Raw genomic sequence first — 11,337 nt, 5'->3', positions numbered from 1 at the left:
ATGGACAGGGAATGACACTATACAAAATAAATAAGTGCACTAAATACATTTGTTACATGATATGGCCCATGTAGAGAAAGTTGGGAGAGGCCCATGGCGAGTGTAGGTAGGTCAACATGTTCAACAGGGTGGAGAAGTGGAACTTGAGCGGAACCCAGAGGAAGTGAGGAGGGTCCTGGGAGGAAATGCGGGGAAGAACAACCCAGGCGGAGGACACAGCACATGCAAATGCCCTGTGGTGGGTGTGTACCTGGGGTATTTAGGGCCTCCAGAGGCCAGCAGGAAGGCAAGGGTTTGTGCTCTGTGGACACTGAGGGGCAGTGAGGCCCTGCCAGCACCAACATCCTTGCTGGTGTTTCCCAGGCTGGCCTAGGCTGTGGTCAACTGGGTTCAGGTGACTTCACTCCCATGCCCTGTTCCCAGCAAGTAGTAGGTCCTTGGGGAAGGGGCTTCTTCCAAAGCTCAGGGCCGATGGGAGTGCGGAGGGAACTCGTGATCAGGCCTGAGTCTATGAAGGGGATGCCGGACATTGCAGCCACAGCCCCTCACCACCCTCCTGGTTTTAAAGCACTCCCAGTGACAGTAGGGTTTCTGATAACCTGCAGTACATGCTGTCTGGGGAGCAGCTCTGGCCACCCATCCTGGCCCCTTTCCACCCCATCTCCTCCCAGGAACTCTGGCAGGTCCCTAAGCTGTCAGCCAGCCCTGCTGGCCCCCAGTGGTGTCCTAAATCCCAGCAGCGTGTCCATGAGTGTGACCTTCACCACCAAATCTCAATTATATAGAAAGGAGGGAAACATTGTTTTTTTTCTTTTTTTTGGAGACAGGGTCTCACTCTTGTCGCTTAGGCTGCAGTACAGTGGTGCAATCACAGCTCCCTGCAGTCTCTCTCCTGGGCTCAAGTGGTCCTGTGGCCTTAGTTTTCTGAGTAGCTGGGACTACAGGTGCGTGCCACCGCACCTGTCTCTTATACACATCTAGATGTGTATAAGAGACAGGGGTTTCTCTGTGTTGGTCAGGCTGGTCTGGAACTCCTGACCTCATGATCTGCCTGCCTCGGCCTCCCAAAGTGCTGGGATTACAGGCATGAGCCAGGCAGGAGGTTTTTATCGGACTTGTTTCAAGCTGCAAGTCTGTCTGCTGGGTGGGCTGTTTGCTTTTCACAGAGGAAGGGTGGCCCGGGTGGAGTGGCACATCGGATTGCATCAGTTCTGGTGTGACCTCTTACGGTTGCCTTACTTTGTTCTCAGATAAAGCAAACACACAAAAATTCGTCTTCTGGGCTTAACAAAACAACAGGAGTGACCAGTTAGGTCAGAAGACTGGAGCATCAGTGAAGTAGATGTGTGGTAGGTGGAGGGAAAAGGCTTGCTAAGAAGCCCTGCCGCTGCCAGGGGCTTCTCAGAAATGGCTCTGCCTCTAGCAGCTCTGCCTGGACACTGAGCAGGAAAAGGCTTCTGACACTCATTAGTAACAGTGGTAAGTCAGAGAACCAGCTCTGAACCTGTATCCCCAGCCCTGCCGGGGGCCAGTGCTTACTGAGCACTTCCCACAGGCCAGTTCCTGGGTGATGAGTTTTACCAACGTGTATTTCCCTTTTACTTTGAGGAAAATGAAGATGGGCTCAGTCACAGAGCTAGTGCATGCTCCAAAGCCAGTCTTTCTGTCTCCTTGGTTGGCCTGCCCCATCCTAGCGATGTTGTGAAGATTGGGACTACCTATAAAGCAGCACCCAGTGGCTGCTCAGTAAATGTTCAATACTGGTAGGTGCTGTGGGCCAAGATGGAGAGAAATGGGCCACCTGGAGCAGGAAGCAGCTGACTGCAGAAGTCCTGCCTGAGTCCCCAGCAGGCCGGGTGACTGAGCAAATCTTAGAACCTCTCAGTCTATTTCCCCATATTACATAACACCTGGCTACAAAAGGGTTTCTTTTTTCTTTTTTTTTTTTTTTTTTTTTTTTTTTGAGACGGAGTCTCGCTCTGTCGCCCAGGCTGGCATGCAATGGCGCAATCTTGGCTCACTGCAACCTCCGCCTCTTGGGTTCAAGCGATTCTCCTGCCTCAGCCTCCTGAGTAGCTGGGATTACAGGTGCGCGCCACCACGCCCGGCTAATTTTTGTGTTTTTAGTAGAGACGGGGTTTCACCGTGTTGGTAAGGCTGTTCTCCAACTCCCGACCTCAGGTGATCCGCCCACCTCGGCCTCCCAAAGGGTTGGGATTACAGGCGTGAGCCACCACACCCGGCCTACAAAAGGGGTTCTTTTGGGACCCAATCATCTAAACTCTTCCCTTCAACTTGCCCCCCTCCATCACTACTCCACAGCTCACCGGTCTTTTCTCTGTTCTTTAGGTACCCGTCCTGTCTCCAGGCCTTTGTACATACCATTCGTCTTCCCTTGTTTGCCCTGCCCTCACACTTGGCACGTATGGCACCTCCCCTGCACATTCTAAGCATCCTTCCCTACCATTTGATCCACCCCGTTTTTTCCATCACAGTAGTCATCCAAATTATAACTCTTTATTCACGTTTTGTCTTTTATCTCAGTCAGGAGGCAGCGAGGGTGGGGGACTCTGTGTTGTTCCCTCCAGTACCCTCAGCGCACAGACTTGTTCAGAAAATACTCGAGGGTTAATGAGAGAATGAATGAAAGAAAAAGAAAAAATGAGTGGAAGAGGGGTCTTTGGCAAAGCTAAAGAGCCTGGGCGCCGTGGGGGCGGGAAGCTCCAGGCAGTGCTCGTTCCGCACCGCCCCCAGAGTAAAGTGAATTTCATAAGGGGGCGAGGGGCCCTGGGAGTGTGTTACCCAGGCCAAGTCCAACTCCGCAGGGGGCTGGGCGGGAAACTACTTATAGCTACGACCCGCGGCCCCCGGCCTCTAGCCCCATCGCCGCCAGCCAAGGGCAGGGACGCCAGGTCAGTTGGAGGGTCCGGTGCAGCAGCCGGCGACCAAAGACACCGATCCGGAGGCCGGATCCAAGGGGATTCTGCCACGTGGCTTCCTCGGAACCGGCAGGTTCTGCCGCGAAAGACACTGGGACTTGTAGTTCTCATCTCCTCTAGACGCCGTCGCGAGCTCTCAGATAAAGCGGCGCTTCGCGGTGACGGGGAACTACATTTCCCAGAAGGCCGGGATATGTTGGGGTCACCAGGAAAGCGCCCCGGCTGGCGGCACTTACTCGGCGCTATAGGGCCGGTTCCGGGGGCGTGTGCCTGCAGTGGGGGCCTGCGTGGTTCCTCCTGAGGCGGCCCCCGGATGAAGAGATCTGGGGACCCGGGAGCCAAGCCTACGAGTAGCTCGGTGGCGGGCCCTGACTGCTGCGGAGGCCTCGGCAATATTGATTTTAGGCAGGTACTGACGGCACCGGACCGCCGCGGAAACGGGGAGAGGGATCTGGAAGGCCCGAGGGGCGTGAAAGCGTGCGGCGAGGGGGCGGGACCGCCAGTTCCCAGGCAATGGAGGCGTGGCGTGGCAGGGGCGGGGCGCTGCGTGCGGGGGCGCTGCGTGCGGGAACGCTGGCTGTTGTCTCTGTGTGTGCGTGTGCGCGCGCGTGTAAACCTCAGATTGCGTGTGTCAGAGAGGGGGGCGTTCCTGAGCTCGTCTGGTTGTGTGCCCGTGTGTGGCCCTGAGATTGTGTGAGTCTCAGAGGTTGTGCGTGTTAGTCTTTGGACTTGTGTGTGCCTCACTGAAATTATGTGGTGCCCTGAGAGTGTGCGGGAGAGTGAGTGTAGGTGTGTATGACCGAGGCTGTGTGTGACTGAGTGACTGAGCGTGGGCGAGGGTGAAGGAGACCCATTATATGTTTGGGAGTGTGTTGTGTGGCCCCTGCTCCCGTCCATCCCCCAGGGTCAGGAGGCCAGCTTTTGCCCAGAGGCAGGAGAGTGGTGGGGATCCTGCATCTCTCCCAGCCGGCCCTGAGCAGGCTGCAGACCACCGTCCAACCCATTCGGGGCCAGGATGGGTGCGACCGGCCCCAGAAGCTGGGGACCTGGCCTGCCTGCTGAGGCTGCCCTCTCCAGTGTCCTAGGCCAGAGAGTGCCTGTCCTGGCATCTCCCCAGACTCCCAATTCCAATGGATTCCAGTTTCCAACCTCTCCTGCACTCTCCCTTCAATCAAAGCCTCCTCTTAGATACTCCATTTACCTTTTTCATCACCCACTCCTCATGAAGCCTGTAAGGCACATCTCTTCTCCAAGCAGCTTCTAATCCAGTTCCTTCACTCCCTCCATTCCTTACTCACATGTGCATTTATTCACTCACTGATCCAGCCAGTATGATTCAGGGCCTGCTGAGGGCCTCCTGTCACTCAGAAGGTTAAGGGCACTTCTCTCACTGAGCTTTCATTCTAGGGAGGGAGACTGTAGGCCTGGAAAGCCAGAGAGTCCTCTGAAGGAGCTAACACCAGTTAGTGTTTTGAAGAGTGAATAGCTGATGGGGAGGTGGGATTGAAATCCCAAGAGAGCCTGTTGCCCTATCTTCGAGGGAGGGACCTGGGATCTGAGAGCCAAAGGGTCAGTCAGTGGGGCAAGATGCCCCAGTGGAGGGAGGCAGGTGTGAAGCCCTCCAGGAGGCGCAGGAGCAGATGGGCCGCTGGCCCTGAGGGAGCGCAGGACCGTTGGCCAGATCGGTGCTCAGCAAAGGAGAGGAAGAAGACTATTACTTTAGTAAAGTGTTCTTTGAATTACAACATGCAGTCAGATGAGTGATGGGTCCTACCCCTACAGCTCCTGCATTTTCACCAGGTAAACCTATATCTGATAATCCTCAGATCAAGATGGGAGGTCATGATCACCTCCAGGGGCTGCCCTCAGAAGCCACAGCGTAGAAGGGTGGGTAAGGGAGCCGTGTAGAAGGGGGGCAGAATGCAAGAGGGCAGTGTCCTGTTGCAGACCTAGCTAGGGGCTGCCCCAGGGCCTGCCAGTGGGTAGGGGAGACTAACTGGGTGTGTGAGGGATGGGCTTCTCTGCTCTTTTCCTTTCTCCCTGGGGCTGTGTAGCTGGAGAGAGCTGGGGCTGGGGTTCGGGTCAGGGTGACCCTCGTTGACTAACATTCTGTTTTTCTTCTGCTGTCCTTGTTGGTGCAGTTAAGCTTCCTGTTGCCAAGGGGTTTTTCTTAAAAAAAGAAGGAAAGAAAGAAACACACAACATACAACATTACGTATTTGCTTATGTGGTAGATGTCCTCCCTCCTCAATCGAAATCTCTGGTTTTAAAATATGTCAGTCCCTGGCCTGAGAGAACTGCAGGGTTTTTCTTCACCCCGTGGGTGTCTGAGCTGCAGGATCTCAGGTGCTAACCCTGTGCTGTCCAGTAGAAACATCATGTGCCACATGCATAATTTGAACCTTTCTAGTAGCCACGTTAAATTAGTAAGAAGAAATGGAAAATAGCAAAGAAATAGCAAAAATGATTTTAACAATATGTTTTCTTGTTACCAAAATGTATATCAAAATTATTTCATCCCGTGGTACTCCAAGCTTGTGGCACCGCCTGTGACCGGTGGCTGCCATGTCATAACAAACAGTGCTGCTCTGGGTACCATGCCCTCCACCAGCTCTTTTCTGGGCCTGCTTCAGCAGGTACAGAATCTTGCATTTGTTTTTAATAAAAAAAAAAAAAATCAGCCGTTGGGGCCGGGCATGGTGGCTCACACCTATAATCCCAGCACTTTGGGAGGCCGAGGCGGGCGGATCACCTGAGGTCGGGAGTTTGAGACCAGCCTGACCAACATGGAGAAATCCCGTCTCTACTAAAAATACAAAAACTTAGCCGGGCATGGTGGTGCACGCCTGTAATCCCAGCTCCTCAGGAGGCCGAGGCAGGAGAATCACTTGAACCCGGTAGGTGGAGGTTGCGGTGAGCCGAGATCACGCCATTGCGCTCCAGCTAGGCCAACAAGAGCAAAACTCTGTCTCAGAACAAAAACAAACAAACCAAAAAATCAGCCATTGGACTGAGGAGTTAGGGTGAGGAGTGTGCCCGCTGCAGCCTCATTGACTGAGGCCCTTTTGCTCCTTGTTGCCCTCCCTGCCAGGGGAGTCTGGAGCCTTGCTCCTCAGCTGGGCAGCTGCCTGAAGGCAGTGGGGTGGCAGGTGGACGAGAGCAGGATCTGCGTCTTGCTGTCCACAGGCAGGGGCACCTCCAGGATTCAAAAGATGGCTCCAGTAGGGCCTAGGGGTGCGGGCACTGAGGCTGGCAGAGCACACTAAGGTCCTCAGAGCAAGGGCACATGCCCAGGTCTCAGGTCCCCTTTCCATAGAGAATCACCTGCTTACCAGAGCGGGTGAGTGATGATGTCTCCAGCTTGGTGTTGGTGTCAAGAAGAATGGGGACAGTAAGGGGGTTATGGTGAAGACCAGAATGAGATGAGGGAAGTGTCGAGTGCAGCCCACCTGAGGGTGGTCTCCAAGAAGGCGAAGCCCTTGTATTCAGAAGGCTCAGAGACCTGGGGCTGGGGACACAGGTCACTGTGTGTAATATGGGCACCTGAGCAAGGTGCTGGAGGCAAAACCCTGATGCCTTTCAGAGAAAGATGTTTGCCTCTATACAAAATGGTTTCTAAAACTTTTTTGATTGTATTACTTTAGTTGAAATAAACATTAGGCCATTATAGCAGATGAGTTAGTCTGTAGTGTTTTCAAGGCCATACATTTTGTCTTCAGTAATTTTGGCATCAGCCAAGACAGAGCAGGGTTGAGGCTTTCCATGGCAGCTCATCAAAACCTTGGGCAAATGACAGAAACGCTTGGAGCTTGTTTCCCCTGCCTCTGTTGAGATGATACTGTTTTTCCTCATTGAGCTGTAAATATTAATTACATTGATGTTTTGAATGTTGAACCAGCTCTGGATTCCTGGGGTGATCCCTGGCTGGTCCTGATGTATTATCATTATCCTTTGTATATATTGCTGGATTTGATTTGCTCTAATTTTGGGGGGGATTTTCTTTCTTTGTCTGGTTTTATTTGATTGATTTATTTTAAGACAGAGTCTCGCTCTGTCGCTCAGGCGTGTGTTCAGGAGTGCAGTGGCGTGGTATCAGCTAACTGCAACCTCTGCCTCCCGAGTTCAAGCAATTCCCCCACCTCAGCCTCCGGAGTAGCTGGGATTATAGGTGCACCCACCACCATGCTCGGTTTCTTTCTTTTTTTTTTTTTGTATTTTTAGTAGCAACAGGGTTTCACCATGTTGGCCAGGCTGGTCTCGAACTCCTGACCTTAAGTGATCCACCCGCCTTGGCCTCTCAAAATGCTGGGATTACAGGCGGTGAGCCACTGCACCGGCCTGATTTTAGTGTTACGGTAATACAGTGAGTTGGGAAGTGTTGCCTCCCTCTTTCATATTCTGGAAGAGATTGTGTGGAATTGGAATTATTTTTTTCCTTAAATGTTTGGTAGAATTCATCCAGGGAAACCATCTGGGCTCAAGGTTTTCTTTTTTTAGGTTTTTAAGCCATGAATTCAATTCCTTTAAAAGATAAAGGATTATTTCTTGAATGAATTTTGGCAGTTGTGTCTTGCAAGAATCAGTTCATTTCATCTAAGTTACTTAATTTGTGTTATTCATAGTATTCCCTTATTATCACTTTAATGTTTGTGAGGTCAGTAGAGAAGTCCCCTCTTTTATTTCTGATATTAATGTTTTGTGTCTTTTCTCTTTTTTTCTTGGTCAGCCTGGCTGGAGGTTTCTCAATTTTATCAGGAAAAAAATTTTCCCCAAAGAACCAACTTTGGGTGTGATTTTTGTTTTCTCTATTGTCTTCCTGTTTTCAATTTGATTGATTTTTGCTTATTTTTAATTTTTTTGTCCTGCCTCCTTTGGGTTTAACTTATTCCTGTTTCTCCAGTTTCCCTCTCTCCCTCCCTCCCTCCCTCCCTTCCTTCCTTCCTTCCTTGTCAGAGTCTCCCTCTGCTTCCCAGGCTGGAGTGCCGTGGTGCAATCTCGGCTCACTGTTCAACCTCCATCTCCTGGGTTCAAGCGATTCTCCTGCCTCAGCCTCCTGGGTAGCTGGGATTACAGGCACCCTCCACCATGCCTGGTTAATTTTTGTATATTTGGTAGAGACGGGGTTTCACCATGTTGGCCGGGCTGGTCTTGAACTCCTGACCTCAAGTAATCTGCCTGCTTCGGCCTCACAAAGTGCTGGGATTACAGGTGTGAGCCACCACGCCCAGCCACTCTTTCTCTAATTTCTTAAGGGCAAAGCTTATATTCCTGACCTGGGACTTTTCTTCCTTCCTAATAGAAGCCCTGCCTTAGCCGCATCCCACAGGGTCTCATGTGTTCTATTCTCATTTTCATTCAGTTCAAAATGTTTCTAGATTTCCCAAGACTTCCCGTTTGGCCCTCGTGTGCATTGTTTCCACGATCGCTTTCTGTGACTGATTTCGAGTTTAATTCTGTGGTGGTTTGGGAGCATACTGTGTATGCTTTCTATTCATTTAAATTTAAGGTTTGTTTGATGGCCCCGAGTGTGATCTGCCTTGGTGGCACCAAGGAGACTGCAGGCTTTTCCCAAGGCTGCCATGTGCTGTGGTCAGGTCCAGCCACTGGATGGCGCTGCTCAGGTCAGCTGTGTCCTCACCGATTTCCACCTGCGTCTTTCTCTCTCTCTCTCTCTCTCTCTCTGTCTCTTTCTTTCTTTTCCTCATTAGACTTTTTTAATGGGTCTCAAAATTCTGTGACAAATTTTTGGTCGTTTCCATTCAAAAGTACTGATTTTAAAAACTAAAAAGTTGGCTGGGCACAGTGACTCATGCCTGTAATCCCAGCACTTTGGGAGGCCGAGACGGGCGGATCACAAGGTCGGGAGATCCAGACCATCCTGGCTAACATGGTGAAACCCCATCTCTACTAAAAATACAAAACATTAGCCGGCCTGGTGGCCGGTGCCTGTAGTCCCAGCTACTCCGAAGGCTGAGGCAGGAGAATGGTGTGAACCCGGGAGGCGGAGCTTGCAGTGAGCCAAGATTGGGCCACCGCACTCCAGCCTGGGCGACAAAGCGAGAGACTCCAGACTCCGTCTCAAAAAACAAAACAAAACAAAAAAACTAGTAAGTTAAAACTGCCACAGGCAAAAAAGAAAACCAAAGTGGTCTACAAAACATTCTCCTTTCCTTCAGAAGGTTTTACGATGCATCGTTATCATTAACCAATCTTTTACTACTAAATTTAAATGGCCAATTGAAACAAACAGTTCTGAGACCTTCTTCCACCACTGATTAAGACTGGGGTGCAAGTATTAGGGATAATATTCATTTAGCTTTCTGAGCTTTCTGGGCAGACTTGGTGACCTTGCCAGCTCCAGCAGCCGCCTTGTCCACTGCTTTGATTCTATCAGTCACTGAGAGGACTGTGGAGGGTCCTAACAAGAACTGTGGATTTGTCTTTTCCACCCTTTAGTTCTGTCCGCTTTTGCTTCATACCTCACCTCACTTCTTTTTGTTTTTGTTTTTGTTTGTTTTTGAGATGGAGTCTCACCGTGTTGCCCAGGCTGGAGTGCAGTGGTGTGACCTCGGCTCACTGCAACCTCTGCCTCCCGGGTTCGTGTGAGTCTCCTGCTTCAGCCTCCAGAGTAGCTGGGATTACAGGTGCCCGCCACCACGTCCGGCTAATTTTTGTATGTTTGGTGGAGATGGGGTTTCACCATGTTGGCCAGGCTGGTCCTGAACTCCTGACCTCAGGTGATCCACCCACCTTGGCCTCCCAAAGTGCTGGGATTCCAGGCGTGAGCCGCCACACCCGGCCGCTCACCTCAGTTCTTAATCTGAAGAGTGGGCACGCCTCCCAGCGTTGTCACCAGCACTCAATGACACAGTTGTCACAGCCAGCATCTGTCTAGCCGTGGCCCCCGCCAGGCGCTGCACTGAGTGCTGTCCTTTCACTTTCTCGTTTAATCCTCCTGGTGTCCCATGGCACCTCTACCATTCCCACCTCACAGGCTAGGAAGCGGCACTCAGTAAGGGGAGATGGCTGCCTGCCGTGGCATGGGTGTCCCTGTCTCATCAGCAGTCTGTTCTGCCTCCTGCATGTCCCTTGCCAGAGCTTGGCAGCTGGTTCACTTCGGAGTGAAGGTTGGCTGGCTTATGGTTACTATTGTCTTCAAAATACAATGTGTATTAACACAGAGACACAGTAGCACCTAGCAGGTTCTGTCCTGGGCCGTGAAGGTGAAAGTAAAGAAAAGGGGGATGACCAGGCTTGGTGTCTCACACTTGCAGTTTCAGTACTGTGGGAGGAGGCCGAGGCAGGAGAATCACTTGCCCCAGGAGTTCCAGACCAAACTGGGTAATGTGGTAAGACTCCGTGTCTACAAAATTAAAAAAATTAGCCAGGTGTGGTGGCGTGCACCTGTAGTCCCAGCTACTCAGGAGGCTGAGGCAGTAGGATTGCTTGAGCCCAGGTGTTTGAGGCTGCAGTGAGCTATGATCGGGCCCCTGCACTTCAGCCTGGGAGACAGAGTGAGACCCTGTCTCCTAATAATAATATAATAATAATAATAATAATAATAATAATGAAAGAAAAAAGAAAATGGGGGTGAAGCCCACAACCAGCAGAGGAGTGAGAAGAGGCAGCCCAGTGTGGAGGAGAGCAGGGCCTTGAGAAGCACAGTCTTACCTGCGAGCCCCACGCCCACCCAGGCTGGAGCTTGTGAGCCGTCAGTGCCTTTTGAGTTTGGCGCCGGTCACACTTGTTAAATGAAGAATGAATGACATTTCACCCTCTTGAAAGGAGTTATGGATCCGGGGACCTGGAGCAGCTGCCATCCATTTCATTTTACTGTGGGATCTAGAGACCACAGTCGCACTGTGACGTTCTAACTTCCGCCCCTCCCGCCATGAGATGGTCTTTGCTGCCCAGGGCTTGCCTGACCTCAGATTCCATCATCGGGGTCAGTGTTCCCTCTCTGGCTATTCCTTTAGGATTTGTGTCTTCCCAGGAGGGTCCTTCCAGAGAGTGAGAGGTGAGAGGGACCTGTATTAGTTGACTTTAAGCAGACAGAGTAGAGGGGCCTCCAGCCTCGGCCCTGAGTGCGCCCTGTACTTTTACATCCGGTCTCGCTTCTGTGCAGAAGGTAACCTCAGGTGGCCTGTCTCATCACCCGCATTCCACTCAAGAGAAACCTGGGCTTAGATTGGTCATGGAGGCTTGCCATGGTCCCTCGCGGCGGGTGGTGAAGCTCCCAGCTCAGACAGTGGCTGCCAAAGGCCAGAGTCCTCTGAGCCAAGTGGCCTCCTATGTGGAAAAACAGGGTCAGGGGGCTGGCTTAAAGTGAAATGGCTTCCCCTTTCCTACCAGAGAATAAACTTTTCCTTTTTCTTTTTTTTTTTTTGAGATAAAGTTT

General features: G+C 51.5%; 1 protein-coding gene across 4 annotated transcripts in view; it reads left to right on the top strand.

The window, feature by feature from the left end:
• Positions 1 to 3,170: 3,170 nt before the first annotated feature.
• Positions 3,171 to 11,337, top strand: part of PEMT (phosphatidylethanolamine N-methyltransferase) — a 94,251-nt gene continuing 86,084 nt past the window's right edge. For 3 of the 4 annotated variants that reach the window (XM_011975255.1, XM_011975258.1, XM_011975259.1), the window contains exon 1: positions 3,171 to 3,348. In XM_011975255.1, coding sequence (XP_011830645.1) covers positions 3,253 to 3,348 — 96 coding nt within the window. In that variant the 5' untranslated portion in view covers positions 3,171 to 3,252. The remainder of the gene's footprint in view (positions 3,349 to 11,337) is intronic. The other variant, XM_011975262.1, reaches the window with a different exon arrangement.

The sequence above is a fragment of the Mandrillus leucophaeus genome, unplaced genomic scaffold, assembly GCF_000951045.1.
Source record: "Mandrillus leucophaeus isolate KB7577 unplaced genomic scaffold, Mleu.le_1.0 Scaffold153, whole genome shotgun sequence".
Classification (NCBI taxonomy): domain Eukaryota; kingdom Metazoa; phylum Chordata; class Mammalia; order Primates; family Cercopithecidae; genus Mandrillus; species Mandrillus leucophaeus.
The sequence above is the reverse complement of the archived record's forward strand: the minus strand, read 5'-3'. Positions and strand labels throughout refer to the sequence as shown.